The following is a 21,606-nucleotide window of genomic DNA, read 5'->3' on the forward strand; positions in this document are numbered from 1 at the left end:
TATTATCATAGAATAGAATTAAGGAACGAAGAATGACGATTTGAAAGGAAGGGGAAATACAAAAAGAGAAGGGGTCATGCCTTAGTACGACCGATGATGTTCGTTCAACCAGTTGGACTATGGAAACAGTTTCAGCCGCCTCGGCCTACTTAGGCCATGTAGCTATTTTTAGCATTAGGGTCACACCAACGTATACTCGCTTCTCTTACCAGCATCCTTTTCTTCCTTCATTTCCGAAGATAAATATATGTATACGTCATTTCTAGTTTGTCCCGTGACAGCCACGAAGATGAACACGGTATTAGAAATTATTCGATGCAACTCTCCTACGTAGAAAAAGCCTATCTTTTTTTTCTTCTTCTTCTTCTTCTTTCTTTCTTTTTTCTTTTTTTTCTCTTTTTTTTTGTTGTTGAAACTTCTGGCGTTGATTTATCGTCATTTTTATCATCATGTTAGAGTAATAAATGTATGGACTCTTGATTAGTTTTTGAAATAATGTTCACTGGAATTTGTTTTGTTTAAATCTAATATTTAACCACTCAACGCTCGGTAACGCGTTGATTACGAGTTAAAATTACCGGTACGGTGTTTTGAAATTTATCACATCCAATTAAATTGTTAATTGAGCATAAAGTATAATTAAATGTAGAATTTTTTCTCTCTATATTATAAAGTTGATGGTATTATGCGCAAAATAAGTGTCTAATTAAAAGTTTTAAGAGATTACAAAAAAAATGTGACCTTTCCTAGCCGATACTATTTTCTAATGGATCGTACCTACGTTAAGTGGTTTGAAGAATTAGTATCGTAAAAGAATTATTTGTAATATTATTAAAATGTTGCATTTAAATTGAAATTATAAATGAACGAAAATTAAAGTTAATAAGATTCGAATAAAAAAATGTCTATTATGAAATATCCAGAGTTATAGAAAAATCGCTCGACAAGTCAGCACGCCAGACAGTGCACCCGCAGGTCTTGGTAGTCCTCAAGCAGGCATCGGTGGTCTGCAACAACACCAACAACAACAACAGCAACAGCAAGCGCAGCAGCCTCTGCATCAGCCGGATCCCATGCAGCAGGCCAAGGACAACCTGAACCCCGCGGCGAGTCAGCAAACGGCGGCTCTCAGAAACGGAAATCCTCCGCCACCCGTTGTCTCCATGGTGAGTAATTTAGAAACGTTTTCTTTTTTGATTTTTTTTTGTTTTTTTTTTTTTATTACCACAAAGTCGTCTTATACACAGTAAAAAGCTATTGAATACGAATAAAATCATATTATTTTCGATCGAAGATATTTTTAAACGAGATGATACTACTACCACATATTAGTATGGTGTTTGTTATATCTCCGCAATGAAGATAAATGTTATTTTTTTGAAAATGTTTCCGATAAAATAGTAGGACAATTCAATTTTGTTGTTGATAATAGATGTCAGGCCACTACTCTATCGCAGTTTTACTTATCAAACTTTACTCAGCAATCGCACAGTACTCTGATTACTCTTTTGCCTTATATACAGTTTTATAATTTAACGATGATCGTACGAACACCTGCGATGTTCTCCATTTACAGAAAAATGATGTCACTCGTTGGATTCATATTTTATACATTTTTCATTGTATCTCATAATTTTAGAATATTTCATTTTCGATATTTAAATGATAGTACTGATAACGATTGCTTTGTATGTTTGAAGTGTGGCTTAATAATGTCGATTTTGCTTAATAGCAATACTAGACCTAAGACCTTGACCTAGACCCTTGTTACTTGCCCTTTCCATACTGAAATCTGTGAACTAGCCTTCACACCGAACTAAAATTGCATTAGAACTCTCTGAGCCTAGGGCTATTTGGCATACCTGCTTGTAGGAAGGATTATTAGTGTACTTTTCGCTTATCATACTTATCAATTTTCTAACAATGAAGTTTAACGGAGACGAAATTTGATCATTCTGTTTACTCATCTGCAAATAATAAATTATTTTCGATATAAATATCTTATCTGACATTACTGTACTGTATCTCATATAATAATATTTAATCGGAGTGTAAAGAAAGGATGCAAACAACAATAGCTATTTGATTATCTATTAAATCGATCGCTACTTATACATAAAATATGTAACTTGACCTCAATTAGATATATATACATATGTTCATTTGGAGACAATAATTCACGTGACTATTCTTCTGTCATTTGATATGCTATGATCCTTTTGCAACAACCACGAGCAGAGTTCTATCCTGTTTACAAGGTAATCTGAGATTGCTAGCGATCGAACGCTATCGTAGATCAAAGTTAAATATTTTGTCTAGAGTATTCTTGTACGTCTAGACAAATAAATCGAACGTATTTGGTTCAATTGACACGAAAAAAAAAAAAAGAGTAAAATAACTTTTAATTACTAATTTAAAACTATTCTATAACCTAACACGAATTAAACAATAGTTCTTCAAATTAATGATTGAATTATATTAGAAAGATACTTGGATTATCTATTGAACTGAATCATGTTGAAATGTTTCAATCAGAAAAGAACAATAATGGAAGAAAGCGTGTTAACCTGACGAAGCAAGGCTTACTAACGAAAAGTTGAGAGAATGAAACAGGCACGGACACAGGCGAATAGACAGAGAAAGAGTAAGGTGGTATAAGATAAGGTGTGAAGGGTTCGAAGGAAGAGAGGAATGTGGTCTTTTATATTCGACTGGGAGAGTACATTTCGTTCTTCTTAGCTCGGCCAGTATGCGAGGTTACTGGGCAAACCAGTCTCCGACTACGGTATGCATTTATGTGCCAGCGAGGATAGTATGGGTGTTTCTGTGTGTGTGTGTATACACTTAAACGTTAGAGTGTGTTCAGAGAAGTAATCTGCGTGTATCCGTACTGTCTTCTGGACTTCCACTCGGCTTCTCTGTCTCTCTTTCTCATTCTCTCTCTCACTCTATCTCTCGGCCAGCAGAACCCCGTCCAATCGTCGGCCGTCAAGGTCACGTATAGACGGTCCGTCGAACTCCAGACTGTAAGTCACGAAGTAGTAATATGTATTCGGACATATCGTACTATCTAAAGACCTCCTATAGGCGTGTGTTGTATTTCTCAACAATTTGTAAAATAATTTATTCCGTCATATAATATATCCCATTTTTCTTATATCTCTCGTGTTATTACATTAATAATATTATAAATTGAAATAATACGATAGAATAATAAAATAGGATCATATATAAAAAGTGTGTCTCTCAACAAATCATCGAAAGATAAAACAACGATAAAAAAACAAAAAAAATAGATACTAGTATTAGTATCAATGTAGATCAGAAAAAGTATAGAAGAAACACACTAGTGTTTCTTCGTGTCCCAAGAGAACGATCTCGTTTTCTTTACGCATTCTTTTATACACGTTTTCTCTGCTTCCTCTCGCCTCGAGCATGCATCTTTTACACGTGTCGAGGAGAAAAGGAAAGCGTCGAAGAGACATGAAAGAGTCGTAAAAGGTAGAGACAGGTAGAGCAAGCAGCAGCAGCAACAGCAACAACAGCAGCAGCAGCAGCAACCTCTGAGTGAGAACACATTCGTATGTATTAGCAGCAGTGGCGACGACTATGGGGTATGGTGTGCAGTGGAGGAGCTAGCTGATGGGTAGCGCTGATGATGGTGGTGGTAGTGGTGGTGATGGTGGTGGTAAGGGTAGCTGGAGGGAAGGCAGGGAGAAATTCGCGATTCCTCCTTCTCTTCAGGTCTCATTCTGCTTGCCTTCTCCTCCTACGCCGTTTTCGCGTCCCTCTCTTCTTCGTTGGTGAGTTCCCTTCTCCCTCTTCCTCTCTTTCTCTCTCTTACTCTCTTTCTCCCTATTTCTCTCTCTTCGTGTCTCCTCTCGTTCTCTAACACATACCTCTCGTAGGTCGGCGGTTCCTGTTCCTGCGGGTATTGATTCGCGTTGGCGGCCGGTCACCGCCCCCGCAGTCGCCGTCTGTCGGTAGTCTACCCCTACCCCTAGACGTCATACTGCCATTTCGGTAGCCGATTTCTGCACAACCCTCGTAGCGAGGACACAGAGAAAAAAGAAACAACGAATACTCCCTTTCCTTTCTTATCTTTGCTATTTCTTTTTCTTTTTCTTTTTCTTTTTCCTCTTTTTTCTCCTCCTTATTTTTTTCATTTTCTTTTCTTTTCTTTTCGTTCTTTTAAGATTCATTCAAGAAATTGGGAAATACCGAGAGTGCTCGTTTCAAATTCTTATAGTATTCCTTTTTCTTTATTCCAAACGTTCCTTATACACGAACTATCGGATACTATATATTTATGTATTTATTATGTAAAGTAAAATCTTGAATCTAAGATTGAATATAATAAATTTATCATAAATTGTGCATAAATATATAAAACTGTTAGAGATTCTTAGTTTTTTTTTCTACTCATTTAGATAAAATAAACATATTTAAATTTTAGAAAGTCAGACGAATATTGATATTATTACTGATTTTATATGAATTCTGTTGGAATTAATGTAAGAATATGTTACTGTTTGCCATTTTGATTTTGATAGAATTTACGTGGAAGGATATTTGGCATTAATTATGTATTTTCACACATTATACATATTAGCTTAGATTCTGCAGGATATGAAGCGCCATCTGCATACGCAAACGTGGTTCGATGTCGTTCGACGGTAATTGGCAATATCGTGGCGATAAAGGTATCAATGTTGTGTCGGCGTATCCATCGAAACGCGCAATTATGCAGTAAACCAAAACCACGAAATGCCGGGCGATCGTTGCCTGTACGCGAATTGCGTCCGACCGCGAAGCACGTGCGGTTTTCTCTTTCGCAATTGCCCGTGATGGATACATATATACAATATATATGTATATGAATGAGAAGAATATGTATATATAGTAATGTTACGTAAATTTCAGGAGCCCAATAATCCCAAATAACAGGACACAAATCCTTCCACGAAACGAACTAATTTTCTTCTATTTTAAAATGTCTCTCTTTGTTTTCATATTTTATAATAAATCTATAGAAATTAATTAGCTAAAACGAGTATATAAAGCAAAGGATGCTTAATAAGCGAATTATAAGCCGATTTTTGTTTAGCAAGCAAATGAACGAGAGAGAATAAGTGATCCCACTGAAATATATGGGTAGGGGTGGAGAAGGATGAGGCAAATGCTGACGTGACGATAAATAAATTTCTCTCTTGTTACTAGCGTAGTAAGCTATATATATATGTAACACAGGATATTCCATTTTAATCAATTTGTTCGAGTATTATCAGAATTATTAAATGCAAATTAGGTAATGATTGCATCAAGATAATGATCTTCCTGTTACCTATAACGTGACCTCTTTTAAATGATTCGATATGATTAATAATTTTAATGACACATCATCCGTAGATTCATCAGAATATTTTATATCAAACAATATAATAATGTTATATATAAAAATTATCAATAAAAAAATACTTGAGCTAAAATTACGAAATGGGATGCATAAAATATGATGAATAACGGTATTATAGCTATACTGTAACCTTTCCGAGTACGGTTCATTTTATTGAGTTGTATGGAAAGAACGAAAGGGAAAAACAACACTTTCATCGTTTCTAACTGATTCTACGAGCTGTTTTATTCGCACGCGATCAAGGAACAAGCTAAAAACGTGTTACGTTAACATGAGCTAGACATGCGCGCGAGCAAGCGAGCGAACGCGTGCCGGTAAACGAGAAAGTAATGCGCGTCGATATAAACGTCCTATTTTCAAGCAGAGTACTCGGTAAGTGAAAAAGAATCTGTATTCAACGTCGTCAGTGACTACTACGACGACTACGACGAGGAGGAGGACGAGGACGACGACGAGTGTGCTCGTAATACGGCACGTAAAGTGGTTCTGCCCTAGAGAGTAAGCGGAGCATGCTGGAGAAAGGAGAGTAGGTACACGAAAGGTCGAGGGCAATGAACTCTTTCCGGGGTTTTAGCTGGAGAGTAGGAAGAGAGAAGATGGAGGATGCAAGTGAGCGAGAGAGAAAGAGAAAGAGAAAGAGAAAGAGAAAGAGAGCAAGAGGCTGGCAGTCGACGTGGTTCGAGTTGGCGGGCAGGGTCTTGAGGGTTATGTTTGGGTGCTGTCACGGGACATCCCGTTTTATCGCGCCTCGGGCTCTCACGTTGCCCTAGGTCACGGTGCCACGAGAACGGAAGGATTTTCTCCCCTAAGGGCAAGCACACACAGAGAGAGAAACCGAGAAAGCTGCGAAAAGAGGGAAGGAGAGGGCTATTCGAGAGTAGAACGTCCACATCGGTTGGTGTGCTATGGGTAAGGGGTAGGGGCAGCAAAGAGACCCCTGTCTCGCTTGGCGAGACGCCCGCCTTCCTTCGATGCTATCAACCTCGACCACAAACACGGATTCACGGCCACTTTGGGGGCTTTCACGGAGTTTCTCAAGCTCACTACTACTACCCCTCTATTTATCGATCCTACGAACGAAAGGAGCGATTCGTTTAAGTGGTTTATGCTCTTGGATCAAAGAGACCTGCAGATATCCTCCTGGATTGCTGTCCTTTTCTTTTCTTTCTTTTTTTTTTCTTCTGACTTCCTTTTTTTTTCTTATTGAGGAAAAAAGAAACTAGAATATCACGGGAATGGGTATTTCGTGATCGTTACTAACAATGAAATGGAAGGAATTCAAAATTAGCTAATCCAATATTTCAAATGGTCGATCTTCTGTAAATACATTCAATGTTAATGGGCTTAAAGCTCATCAATTGCAAACCAATACAATGAATGCATTCATATTCAACGGACATTAAGTTATTCAATGAACATATGCTTTCCTTTTTGTCGCTCATGAATTAATACCCAATTGATGCGATATAACGTTTCGAGCGTATTCCGTGTTTAGATCGATTGTCGCTAAATCAATCTACCCCTGGGATGTCCGGTTGTAGGATGTAACGACGAAATTCATCTTCTTTGGTCATTCGTTGATGGGATTATTGTCGTAATTCGATAACAGTTTATCGAATAGTGACAAGTAACAATCGTGGTTCTGCTAAACAGTTTGTTTTGTACTATCTGGAAAATGTTACAATTGTATTTAATGTAATTAATAAATACTCATCGAATCCAAATGGTCAAATAAGAATTAAATGTAAAAAAGTTAATATGCACTATTTTCGATTTAAGTGACTATATCAGATCTATTATATCGTGTAAATTCATATATTTTTCTAGTCTCCCGGAGTAGTGCCATTTTATGGAGATTCTAGTGCCGGTTTTCGGCCGGCAGCTGGTTTCGGTAATACAGTATGGCATCAGGGAGTTGGTCCTGTGGGTGCAGTCGCAGTCGAAACCACGCCAGCTGCATGGCCACCTCAACAATTTATTCAACAAATTCCTGCTCCTAATCAATTAGAAGAATTAAGATATCACACTCAGTACAGCACCGCAACGCCTTATCATCCTCAACCAGGTACGTAAATGAAATGCTTTAAGGTCATTGTCTAAACAAAAACGGTATGAATATATTTTCATTAATTAATTCGAATTATCATTGCAGTCGCGTATCAACAGCAAACTTTTATAACTACTGATCAATCGGCATTTCAACGAGCCGGGACAACAGGACAATATACAATCACGGGGCAACCTTCACCCTTAACACCCGTGGCACCGCAAACGGCAGCTTCGACACCTCAGAGGCCATTAAATGGCCAATTTATGGATCCTGCTTCGGCACCAACGCAACCCGTTGGTTACGAAAGACAGGATTATGTTAACGGTTACCAGCAGCAGGTAAGGATTGCTAGTGAAATTTATTTTTTGAGCCAATGTTTTATGCAAAGGCCGTATTTTTATAATATATTTGAAGACGAAGCTTAACATTCGTTGCTAAAATACATATCAAATACAGTGATACGTGAAAAACATGTATTAAAAATATGAAGATAAATTATTGTAATTTTTGTTTTCATTGTAACATGTACACAATAATAATACTTGATAATCGTATCATTGATTTAATAACACATGTATTACATAGCAAAGAAGAGTAAGCGTCTCTTCTTGCGGATGATAAAGCTGCAATCGATTTTAAGTTACAGATCGAATGATCCTCTTTTCAGGATGTGACAATGGCACCACCACCTTCGACAACTCCAACAAGTCGTAGTAGCTCTGTACATATGGATACCCAACAAGCGCAACAACCGTCACAGCAGCAACAACAGCCACCTCCTACGGACGCAGTAAAAGGATTTGCCACAATTGCTGCAAATAATGTGTCGGGAAACGAGATGCCTGGGTATCCACTTCAACCGGGCCCACAGAGCTTACACAACTCTAACGGATATCCAGGCTACGTAGAAATGGGCCAACAACAGCTACAAAATCAGTGGCAATCGCAAGTTGCTCAACAACATCAACAACAACAACAGCACCAACAACAACAACAACAACAACAACAACAACAACAACAGCAGCAGCATCAGCAACAGCAGCATTTGCAACGGCAACATGCTATGTCGGATACTAGTCAACGACATATATGGACTGACACTAATACAAGTTCCAAAATCAGTGGTGTAAATAATAGTAATATGACGTGGTCTGATTCTACTCTTCAACACCATCAACAGCAGAAGTCTTCAAAGCAGCAACTTCAGCAGCAGAGTATGCAAAATACTATGAAGCAGCAGAATGAGCAACAGACGATACAGCTTCAAGGACAGCAAGAATTATCAAGACCAGGAAGTCATATGAGTTGGGAAAATGGTACCGTAAAAGATCCTCAAACTCCTCAATCGTGGTCTGACAATACCGAGAATCAACAACAACAGTCTCAACAACAAACTCAGGGAAGTTGGTCGCAACAAAGTCCTAAATTAAGAGATACTCAGAATCCTAGATTAACGCCATCTTCTCAAAAACAACACCAGGGATGGCCACAACATTCTCCAAAATTATCAGATCATCAGCAAAATCCGTCCCAACAAAGTTCAAGAGTAACGCCTTCTGGTCAACATACGTGGCAACAGAGTAGTCCTGAAATACAAACGCAACAGATTACAGGTCAACAAAATTCAGGATTAATCATATCCTCTCAACAAATACAACAGCAGCAATGGTCGCAACAAACTAAACTTGAACAAAATCCAAGACTGACTCCATCTAATCAAATGACATGGCCAGATACACCAACTAGTCAACCCAACTGGTCGCCAAATAGCATGAAAAGTGAATCCAGTCAGCAACCTCAACAACAGTGGCCAGATTCTCAACCTAGTCCAAGGAGAACACCTGGCCATCAATCTACCACGTGGCAAAATCAACCATCCCAAGAAACTAAAATGGATAATCATATGACATGGTCCCCATCTTCGGTTAATGAAAATCAACCTACATGGGGTCAGCATACGACAAAACAAGATATGCAAAATTCCGGAGAAAGAATCATGTGGCAACAAAATACAGATAATAGTAAGAACAATGGATATTCAGATAATCAAGATAATCACGAAAATAATGTATATGCCCAATCGAATCGAGTGAATCTTAATAGTCGGCTTAAGTCAATGATTTTGAGCAAACAACAACAACATCAGCAGCAGCAACATCAACAGCAGCAGCAACAACAACAGCAGCAGCAGCAACAGCAACAACAACAGCAGCAGCAACAACAGCAGCAGCAACAGCAACAACAGCAGCAGCAACAACAGCAACAGCAACAGCAGCAGCAGCAACAACAGCAGCAGCAGCAGCAGCAACAACAACAACAACAACAACAACAACAACAGCAGCAGCAACAACAACAACAACAACAACAGCAGCAGCATCTACATCAGCAGCATCATCAACAACAACAGCAGCACCAACAACAACAACAGCAGCACCAACAACAACAACAGCAGCAGCAATTGCAACAACAACAACAGCAATTGCAACAACAGCAACAACAACAACAACAACAACAACAACTGCAACAGCAGCAACAACAATTACAACAACAGCAGCAACAACAATTACAACAGCAGCAGCAGCAATTGCAACATCAACAAATGCAGCAACAACATCAAGAGCAACAACAACATCTTCATATGCATCGTCAAATGCAAGGGCAGCATAATATTAACAACATCATTGGATCAAATGGAGAATATGTTGGTGATGATAGGTTACGAGAGTCACATGAAAATTCAGAAAAAATGCAAGACAAAACAACGGATCAATACCTTAATCAATCGACAATCATGTCAATGGCGCAATCTAATGAAAATTTGACCGGTAATTTTTTATTATACAGCCACCACCCTCGGGTCGATAGTTTGCCCGAAGGTGGTGGCTTATTAGAATGGACAGGAGGTGGAACCAATTTAAGTAATCATAATGTACTAACAGAGACCGGTGTGACTGTTATGGAAAATTTAATGAAATTCACGACAGAGAATAAAATAGTCCTTGACAAACCTTCTGATGAACAGCAACATATGCAAGAGCAAAATCAGGAACAGATATGGAAAGACCAGAATAAGCATCACGATAATCCTACCATAGAAGATAAGACGTTTCAACAACAGTGCGTTGAAAAGGAAACGCCAAGAGTCGAAGAGGTACAAGAAGACACGGGTACAACTGAGAAAGCGGGAGAGAACAACCTTGAATTTATACAGACCGCAGATACTTCCGTAGTAGTTGAGAATGAACAAAGATCCGTTGAAATGGAGGTAGACCAGCCATCCACGAAAGAGGAAAATAGTTCGGAGGTAAAGTACGCTTCAGATCAAACCATCAAGCAGGAAAACATAGGAGAATACAATTGCGCCATACCCGAAAACATTGAATCCTGCAATGTTTCTAGAGGAGAAGACCATACTACGCTGCCTGTAAAAGCTGAACCAGATCAAACGTCGCACGATGCTTCGGAATATAAATTTAGAGGCGACGGTGGTCCCGCCAAAGTATCACCAGGTACTGGTTCGTGGTGCTGTCGGAGGGGTGGTACGGAACAACCTACGCCGGAACATCTACGCGAAGGTTGTTGCCAAGGTCTTCAAACGAGGGATGAAATATTAGCAGATTCTCAACAGAAATCGGACTCTGATATAAAGAATGAAGGACCTAATAGTCCAAGAAGTGGCAACGCATCATCGACTACTAAATTGCAAGATCATTTGGACAAACTGAAGAACAATGTTAGGACCGAGGTACCGGACTGCAACTGCTTTCCTGCCGATAAATGTGAGTTGCTATTGCGTATTCAGTACGACACTAACATTGAGAGAACACACTAACAATGAATATTTGCACACGAAAGAATAATTATATTCGAACAAAAGTACTAATAATTACGGCCAAAATACATCGATTATGCGCTGTGTTCAGAGATCCAGAGAGAAGTGTGTACATACCTAACCCAATTCCTTCTCAAGGATATAACATACATGGCATAAATGTTTCCGCTTCTGTTGCTTGCTTTCGTTGAAACGTCGGTTTCGTAAATAAAATGAGGTTCAACCACAAGGTCCGCCTGAACCCGGCTCATACTACACTCATCTCGGAGCGGCTGCAAGTCTGTCTGATCTTCGGAACGATCTTGAAAGAAGAACTGGGCTAAAGGGAAATGCAATAAGGTTCGAGAAGGTCGTCTACACTGGGAAGGAAGGCAAGACCACTCAAGGCTGTCCAATGGCTAAATGGGTAAGTCAACTAGAATGATATTTTGTGTCGTTAATTAGAAATCTATGACATTAGTTTACTATTACAAATCGACCTAAATTATACTCTGGTGATGGGATTATAATATCAGTGATTTACTAGATAATACGACGATCTGGCATCGACGAGAAGATCCTTTCTATAGTGAAACATCGACAAGGTCATAAATGTGCCACAGCATGGATCGTTGTAGCCATGGTTGCTTGGGAAGGTGTTCCAACCCATGAGGCTGATCGAATTTACTCCCTTTTGAGTCACAAATTAAATCGTTTTGGTCTTCCAACGACCAGAAGATGTGGTACTAATGAACCGAGAACCTGTGCTTGTCAAGGACTCGATCCTGATACCTGTGGAGCGAGCTTTTCTTTCGGATGCTCTTGGTCTATGTATTACAATGGTTGTAAATATGCAAGAAGCAAAACTGTACGAAAATTTCGATTATCCGTTCGATCCGAGGTAAGATAATTTAGTAAAAGCTGTCCTTTTTTTGGGTACACATGTGATATCAATGATTTTTATTTAGGAGCAAGAAGTTGAAGAGAGGATGCACGTTTTGGCTACACTTTTGTCACCCTTATATTTGAGTCTTGCACCGGAAGCATTTAATAATCAAACGCAATTCGAACGAGAAGCAAGCGAGTGTCGGTTAGGATTCAAACCTGGTAGACCTTTTTCTGGTGTAACAGCTTGTATCGATTTCTGTGCTCATTCTCATCGAGACCTCCACAATATGAACAACGGATGCACTGTGGTATGTAAGGTGGTTTTAATGTTTTCTTTTTTATAATAATATACTTATGTAAAATAAATTTAATTTATATAGGTAGTAAGTCTCACAAAGCATCGAACATTGGCGAAACCTGAAGACGAACAGCTACATGTACTTCCTCTATACATTATGGATGATACAGACGAATTTGGTTCAAAAGAAGGACAAGAAGAGAAAGTTCGTTCCGGGGCCTTAGAAGTTTTAAATAAGTAAGTAATTTTCGTTGAATTAAGGGTACAGATAATGAACGGTAAAATTATTTAAAAAAATGATCATCCTAACAGATATCCCTGTGAAGTCAGAGTTCGATCGGTTCCTCTTCAACCTTGTCGTCGGCATGGGAAGAAAAGAAAAGACGAGGAACCTGATACTGCAGCTAATAAAAAAGAAATACAAAGGCACACTAATGCGTCCGATAAAATAATAGAAGCTAGTCGTGCAGTAAATCATCACGATTTGTCCAGAGCTCCAGCAAGAGATACACAATTATCTTTAGAAATGGCTTCAATGTTTGAAGGTATGGATGCCCAATTACAAAGTTCTCAGGTGTCGTCAACTGTCCTCGATAGTCCAGTATCTATGTATCAAGGTTGGGGTTATCAGGGTGAACAACAATGGAGTCGAAATGGTTGGTTGGATCAAAGAAAAAATAATTGGTTAAATCCTTGGGGAGAATATGCCTTTGGTGGTTTAGAAAGAGATACTAAAGTAGATCCTGATAGCACAAGCCTGGATGATATTAGACCACGAAGTACAGTTTCGCAAGAAGATCATAGACCAGGTTCGAGAAATTTACCAAATTCCACGATGGATTCACCAAGAGGTACTTACAGTCATTCGCCAAGAGGTCATCCTATTTCTCCAAGAAGTTCTCATCCGTGTACACCTACTGAAGCAGCTTATGCCATGTCACCAAGAGGATGTCCATCAACGCCACAGGATCCAAGAATGGCTTCCCCAAGAAGTTCCGGATATCCCTCAACACCCGACGGTAGTTACAATCATGCATCTTCTACTAGAGGCTATCAGCATATTTTTGATGCCAGACAAAATAACGCGTCTCCAAGAGCAGGATACTTTCATTCGCCAACTCATTTAGATGTTATGCAAAAAAATTTACAATCACGAATACATCAGTCACAAACGAATGCCAATAACATTCGTCATGTTGGACAAAATAACATGGACAATCAAACTAGAATGAGACAAGATGCTAGTCAACAAAAATACTCTGGTGCATTGTCACAAACTTATTTAGAATCACAGAATTCTACAAGATTTATGTTACCAAAATCACAAGCCGAGCCATCCTTTTCATCGAGAGTACAAAGTCATTATCTTTCGCAATCCGTTCAACTAGGAAGAAATGCTACATATCAAAATCAACATACCGATTCTAATTTAGGGGACGTTTTTCCTGGATATAGTGGTACTTCCTGTATGGATGGTAATAGTCACAAATCACTTGGTGCTACGAACCCAGATTTCCTTCTTCAGGGTTCATTAAATCTTCCATCAATCCCTGACCAGCAAAGTGATGTACAAGGACTTTTGAGTTCAAGCGATCAAAAAAGGTATTTCGGTCGTTTGCAAAGACAACCGGATTTAAAAACTTCAGCAACGCCTCAGTTTCCAACCGTATCTTCGGAACAAGGAGGTTATGGAAGCAGTTGGAATATGTTTAATTTATGGTCTTCCGAATCTTCAAAATCGATGGAGCATCAAACCCTTTTTAACGAGCATCAAAATATGGCGGAGAAAATAAATCATCAAGCGGCTCATCAGAAAAATCCAACTTGGCCTGAAAGATTACCAAATACTGATCAATCAAAATCAACTTGTTGGGAAACGCAAACCGAACCATCTCCTTTCCGTATACCCAAAGGAAGACCACCCTCGAGAACAACATCAAATCAACATCTGTCAACTGACAACAATGCTTATCCAAACACATTTGCAAGAACATTTTTGAAGCCACAGGAACCAACAAGAAATAATACTTTTGCGGACAGTTTAAGCAATGGCGTACAAACATGCGTACCAAATCAGAATCATCAGAAACGAACAGATTGGCACGATGATAAAATAAGAGAAGGGTTTCACGATGGAAGACAAGAGATCGTTAATTCGAATACCAGTTCTCTTGCTTGGGCTGAAGAAATGAAACAAGTTCAAGATTTGCATGCTATGTCGAGTTTGGGTCATCCTCACTCATTTCCACAGTACGGTTATCCTACGTATCCAGTTTTTGAAAAACCGTACCCAAATACTTGGGAAGGTTACAATTATCATCAACCTTATCATCCACAAGCCCCGCAATATCCTCCGCAATTTTATCAACAACCTAAAAGGGATGCCTGCTTCCATTCTCCGCAATATCCGTATCAAAGTATACCACCATATCAGAGTTTAAATTCCGGCTGGCCAAGATGGGAAACCTCTCGTTGGGATATTTATGGACCTCCATCTTACTTCCCGGTACTTCCCGAGCCACCACCGAAAGCTGAACCGCTTGGCGAGGTAGCCGATTATTCCGACAACGAGGAATGTTTCAAAGATCCGCAAATGGGAGGAGTTGCTATAGCTTTGGGTCACGGTAGTGTTTTATTCGAGTGTGCTAAACACGAGATGCACGCAACAACGGCCTTGAAGAAACCCAATCGTTTAAATCCGACTAGAATCAGTTTGGTATTTTACCAACATCGCAATTTAAACAGACCGAGACACGGTTGGGACGAATGGGAAGAGAAAATGAGATTGAGAAAATTGGGTGTTGTAACGACGACTACTACCAGCTCGTCGAACACGTCACCATTGGTGTCTACGGCAGTTACTAGTCCAGCAGCAAGTTCAGCGAATAACGAGAAACTACCACCACTTCCTCACATAACTACAGTACCAAATTCACAATTCATGATGCGATCGCCAACTTATACAACTATGACTTGGACAACACTTTTCCCTATGCATCCGTGTATGATAACAGGTCCCTATCAAGAAGGAGGAGCAATTGGATGAGCCATCAACGGAAGGTACGATTCCAATCGGCCGTGATTGCGAATCGTACCGGGATTTGAACGAATAATTTAACAAAATCTGGATACAGCCAAGAAATTAGGAGGGATCATTGTTCGTATAGCCATATTGGTGAGGTGTGCCTGACCGGCATTAAAAATAGGAACGATCCATACAGAGTTGAACCGAACGAAAGCGATAGAGTGCGTATGAGAGACAGAGAGAAAAATAGGAGAGCGAGAGAGAGAGAGAGAGAGAGAGAGAGAGAGAGAGAAAGATAAGGATAGAGTGATGGAATGGAAGAAGAGGCATTGCACGAATCGGTATCAACTCATTTCCAAAACCCGTTTTAGACGTACATATAAAATATATTATTTTTTTCTCCCCTGCAAAAGATGCTTTATAATGGGAAGACTTTAAAATTAATTGAAAAAAAAAAAATAAATAAAAAACGAGCGAGAATCTTCCAAATATATTTTAGGGCGCATTATTCTAATAATATTGGAGTTAGTTCTTTATCGAAGGAGCAACAAGAAAAAAAAAAACCAATTGCACTGCCATTTTTCTATCATACGTTTTGTGCGCGATACAAAACATAAAAAAAATAAAAGAATACACGAAACGAAATGAAACGAAACCGGTGAAATAATGTGAATCGATAATTAAAAGAAAGAAAAAAAAAAGAAAAAAGAAGAAAATGGAAAAAAAATATGAAGAAAAAAGGGGGAAAATAATAAAATAACGAAAGGAAAAGAAAAAGTAGATGCTGACGAACGACAATTATTATTAGGGCGTCCATCGCGTGATCTCCCCACCTTTTTTTGGGGCTTCCTTTTTTTATACGAAACTTTTGTTAGACTCACGGTAAGATGATTACGTGTTAAACAAAAGAAATAATAATAATAATAATAATAATAATAATAATAATAAAAAATTAACGCGCGCGCACGAGACGGATGATGAAAGTTTATGAAAAAGGCAAGTAAGACACACGTGTAGATAAAAGGTGTAAAGTGGGAAAGAGAGAGAGAATGTACAAGAGAGAGAGAGAGAGCAAGTCAGTAAAAGAGATTAGGAAAGATGTAGGATATACAGTGACTCTCAGAAAAATTCGGACACCAGTGTATGGCAAGCTTTACGACTTAATATCTCAGTTATTTAAAAAGGAATCGTCTCCGTTCCTTTTTCTAATCATGAGCGTTCTATTCATGTTACTAAAAAAATATGATTAGTTTATAAAATGTACATACTGTAAACGTCTTATGCAGGTTCGTGCACGTTGGCGCCTGCACTGGTGTGAGTGCGTGCGGATGTTTGTTTAGGATATCGATATTCTTAAGATTAAGTGTGAGGAACAGAGGCTGTATGCGTCACCCGTGGAGGGAGGCCGATGCTTCGTTGTTCGACGGAAAAGTATAAAAGGGCAGTCGGACAATACGAGTAGTAGGAAGCAGCAGTTAGTTAATCTTATGTTCTTATGTGCTGAGTAGTAGGAATTAGCAGTTAGTTAATCTTATGTTCTTATGTGCTGAGGAGTTTACAATACTTTATATAATAGACATGAATAAAGGAAATAATACCACATTTTCGGGTCACAAAAATATTCGGACACTTCTTACGCTTCGGGATTCTGTTTTTCTCAGAAACCGCTGTTTCGGAGAATGGTAAGTGTTTGTATACAAACATAGCTTTGGTCGTTGATACCATTTCAATAAGCTTCAGTACCAACTCTAATATTCATGAAAATGGGTCGGAAAGGTAGAAATACATCGTTTGAAATGCGTCAGCTCGTAATATTCCACCGGGAAAAGGGAAAATCGTATCGGGAAATAAGTTCCATGCTCGGTGTTAGCAAAAGTACTGTGTCGGACATTGTGAGAAGATACAATACTGAGGATCGTATTAAATCTATCCCCTAAATCGGCCGACCACCTGTTTTAAACGCGAGAGATAGAATGTACGATCGGAATCGATCGTGAGCGAGAAAGTAGCATTTTGTAAAACGCGCCCTTAGTCCGACATTAGCGATCATATCCCCACCACTCGGCGCCGAGCGTGGGCACGCCCTGCTGGGCCCATTATCGAAGACATTCGGTCTATTCTTTCGCCAGACGCTTAAGAGAACACTTCATTTTTCCAACGAACATAGTAAACGATTCAACATCCCAGGAGTAGTGCGATCACATCCCAGGATCGACGATAGATAGGTGACGGACCGCAGAGGCGGTAATTAACGATAAAGGTGACGGACCGCAGAGGCGGTAATTAACGATAAAGAAAGGGAGAGGCGATACGAAACGCTGAATCCAATCGCCGGAGGACTCCACGTAGGAGGAATTTTTGGCAAATACATAGAAGAAGAATCGTAAGAAAAGTTAAGTGCAATCCATGTTTAAGTGCACCAACACTAGCCAGTGAGGTTTTCGAAGAGACGAAAAAGAAGGTTTCGGCAGGAACAATTCGACGAACTTTAAGAGAACATGGCTATAATGGTAGGGTTGCTAGGAAGAAACCCTTTATTAAGGGGTTATATCCACTTGTGATTTTCAAAAAAAATTTCTTTTTTTTTTTCATTTTTTGAATGTAAATATATTCAAGAATATTCTCTGAAAATTTCAAATCGATCCGACAATTAGTTTCGGAGATGTGAGCGTATTAGTAAGAACGTCTCCGAGCGTTCGAAAGTAGGCGGAGCACGAGCCGAAGTAGCAGCTGTTTCTGGTAGCCGCTATACTTTTGATCTCGACTTATATTGTGTTTGGGACCCTAAGATAATAATACAAAAGGTCTAGTTTATACGTGAAACCTATGTTGAGGAATTTTAAGTTAAAAATATGTGAACTCATCAGTTAAAAGTGATCTTCCACGTGGACAAGTTGTGTTTTTGCTCAGTTTGTGTATTTCTCAGTGTGTATAGTTTAATTAATTAAAGTAAAAAATGCCTCGTAAAATTAGCAGAGAAACTCGTAGAACTTCCAGTGAACAGTTGTCTCGAAGAAATAAACGGAAGAACGTTTTTAATCCGAAAACCGTGGAATATGATGATAGCAGTTTGATTATGAGGCCTTACCACCTGATGTTGCAACAGCTATTTTTCCAATTTACGAAGATCTAAGTAACAAAAAATTATTGGAACGATGCGTTGGTGGTTTTACCCAGAACAATAATGAAAGTTATAATCAGCTGATATGGAAAATAACTCCAAAAATTATTCCAGCTGGCTCTAAAATTGTGGAAATAGCTGCAAACATTGCAGCCGGGGTCTTTAATGAAGGTAAAACATCTCTTCTTTATTATATGAGTGCTATGGGATTATCACTTGGACCCAATGCTCATTCCTTCGTGAGTAAAGAGGACGCAGAGCGCATCTCAATTTCGGACGCAAGAGCGCAAGGGTCGACGCGCGAGGGGAGAATGGCTCGTAGACAACAACAACTAAACATTTTGGAGGCAAACGACGAAGCAGAGGGTTCCTCTTATGGTGCTGGAATAGATGACACGATGTAATTTGAAAAAAAAAATTTTTAATTTAGTGTAAATCATTCCCGAAACTTTAAACGCGTTTATCTCGAAACCGTGTTTTCAGAGTTGGTGAGGAAAATTTCTCCGAAACCGCTAAACCGATCGGTTTGAAATTTTCACACAACTTACTCAGATATATTTTTCAGGTAATGATCGAAGGAATAAGGTTTTGGACAATAATTTCGATTTTTTAAGCCACTTTGAAGTGAAAAATTTTCATAAAAAACTGAATTTTTTTTTTGAACAGCCGCCATTTTGTCAAAAATCTAAATTTTGACTAGTCCTTCGATCATTACCTGTATTTATTTATTACAAAACTAAACATTTTTGGTTTTTGGTTTTCAAATAATTTGGACCAGAGATATCTTGCTCACCGCCAAGCACTTTTTTTTGGAGGTCTCTCCGCAGATCATCTACAGGAGCTAGGGGATCCAATATTTTTTTAAATAAACCGTTGATTGTTAAAGTACATTAAATTCTGTTTAAGTACATTTTTTTCATTAATGTATAAAATTAAATGCCTCTTTGGAAAAAATTCACAAAAAAACGCGTTTTTTCTGCCTCGCAAGTGGATATAACCCCTTAATGAAGCAAATAGGAGAAAACGAATAAACTACGCAAAGGAGTATATTTCTAAAGAAAATTCATGGTGGAGTAATGTTATATTTGCCGATGAGAGTAAATTTAACATTACGATTTCGACGGAAGACGTATGGTGTGGCGTAAGCCGAATACAGAGTTTCGGCCTGCCAATATGAGAGGTACGGTGAAACACGGAGGTGGCAGCGTAATGGTTTGGGGCTGCATGTCGACTTCCGGCGTTGGAAATTTAGTTTTTATCGATGGCATCATGGATAAGAATGCTTACTTGAGCCTCTTGAAGAACAATTTAAAACAAAGTGCGGAAAAAATGGGGATTTCAGAAGACTTTAAATTTTACCAGGATAATGATCCTAAGCATAAAGCACGTATTGTACAGGAATTTTTATTATACAATTGCCGCAAAGTTCTTCATCCTCCTCCACAGTCGCCGGACCTTAATCCCATAGAAAACTTATGGGATGAATTGAACCGACGGATTCGCAGGATGCCCATTCGCTCAAAAGAAGAGTTAAAAATAAGGCTTCAAGACGAATGGTCATACATATCCATAGAATACGTAAAAAAAATAATTTCTAATATGCCGAGTCGATTAAGACACGTCATAAAACAAAATGGTTATGCAACAAAATATTAAAGTGGGGTGGTTAATGTTAAATTTTGTGTCAAAGATGTTATTTTTGATAGTGTCCGAATATTTTTGTGACCCGAAAATGTGGCATTATTTCCTTTATTTATGGCTATTATATATGTAATGTATGTAAATTTTATAAACTAATCATATGTCTTTAGTAACATGAATAAAACGCTTATTATTAGAAAAAGTAACAGACACGATTCCTTTTCACATAACTGAGATATTAAGTCGTAAAGCTTGCAATACACTGGTGTCCGAATATTTCTGAGAGTCACTGTAGATCGAATATGATTATTGAAATAGGAAAATATCGGTGAAGTTATAATTGTCATAATTTAACAAAATGTAGGAGGGGACGAAGTAAATGAAAGCCAGGAATGTGTAATAATATCGCGAATGCGAGGATTGAACCGCGTTTTAAAATAATAGCAGCGATCAACTTGATGTCTTACCGTGCACCGGGCTTTGATACGACGATAATATAGATCTTAAAAAAAAAAAAGAAATTAGAAAAAACACAAAGTGAAGAAAAAAGGTTTAAAAAAAAAAAGCGTTTAAAAATAATGAAAAAAAGTAAAAAGTGTTTAGTATATTCGACTGTACGCTTGAAACATAAAAGATAGAAAGAAAGAAGAAAAACAAAGAAAAACAAATGACAACCGCGTTTTTCTGCGCAAACGAGGAATCATCATCACCATAGGTGGTTTCTTATTGGTATAGCATCGTAATTTTTCTTACCTAGTCCACGCCTAGAGAGAAAGCGAGTATTAAACAATAATAAAATAATAAAATCACTTGACACGCGCGCGCGCCCCCCCGAGTTCATGAAAACGGCAAATAAGATGTTTTTTTTTCCATAACGAGGAAGAAAGAAAAATGAAAACAGTATAAACTATTATTATAGACATTTTTTGAAACGTTCCATTTTTCGCGCGTCATTATCCAAAAGATTTATTTTACATATTTACGATGCCACGTGTTCCAATTGATTGACCTACTCGTCCAGTGAAACGTTTCGAACATTATAAAACAACCCGTACAATATATACACATACACACACACACATATATATATGAAAATGAAGATAATACAAACAAGTAGGCTTAATATCTTAGTTTTGAACGATATTTTCGTGAAAGCCATGAGAGATTGCACAATAATTGTATACTATCATCATCAATATATCACAATTGCTAAGTATTTTTCCAGAAGTGTTCGTGTTACACACAACACACACATACATACATACATACATATATGCACATATACAAAAACACATATATGCATGTATATAAATACATCATTGAGAGAGAGAGAGAGAGAGAGAAAGGTAGAAAGAG

The 21,606-nt window shown here is 38.4% G+C and overlaps 1 protein-coding gene and 1 long non-coding RNA gene across 2 annotated transcripts in view; both read left to right on the plus strand.

The window, feature by feature from the left end:
• LOC122526086 overlaps positions 1 to 15,764 on the plus strand; it is an 80,653-nt gene extending 64,889 nt beyond the window's left edge. Inside the window, exons 3-12 of the mRNA XM_043649250.1 lie at positions 924 to 1,166; positions 7,244 to 7,481; positions 7,569 to 7,804; positions 8,134 to 9,723; positions 10,081 to 11,245; positions 11,529 to 11,704; positions 11,825 to 12,178; positions 12,246 to 12,473; positions 12,546 to 12,700; positions 12,776 to 15,764. Of these exons, the coding sequence (XP_043505185.1) occupies positions 924 to 1,166; positions 7,244 to 7,481; positions 7,569 to 7,804; positions 8,134 to 9,723; positions 10,081 to 11,245; positions 11,529 to 11,704; positions 11,825 to 12,178; positions 12,246 to 12,473; positions 12,546 to 12,700; positions 12,776 to 15,509 (7,119 nt within the window). The 3' untranslated portion in view covers positions 15,510 to 15,764. The remainder of the gene's footprint in view (positions 1 to 923; positions 1,167 to 7,243; positions 7,482 to 7,568; positions 7,805 to 8,133; positions 9,724 to 10,080; positions 11,246 to 11,528; positions 11,705 to 11,824; positions 12,179 to 12,245; positions 12,474 to 12,545; positions 12,701 to 12,775) is intronic.
• Positions 15,765 to 16,960: 1,196 nt separating this feature from the next.
• On the plus strand, positions 16,961 to 21,136 carry LOC122526088. Its single transcript, XR_006305950.1, has 2 exons — positions 16,961 to 18,780; positions 18,859 to 21,136. It is a non-coding gene; the product is annotated as an uncharacterized LOC122526088 (long non-coding RNA).
• Positions 21,137 to 21,606: the final 470 nt, after the last annotated feature.

This window comes from Polistes fuscatus, unplaced genomic scaffold (genome assembly GCF_010416935.1).
Source record: "Polistes fuscatus isolate 324 unplaced genomic scaffold, CU_Pfus_HIC Scaffold10, whole genome shotgun sequence".
Lineage (NCBI taxonomy): Eukaryota > Metazoa > Arthropoda > Insecta > Hymenoptera > Vespidae > Polistes > Polistes fuscatus.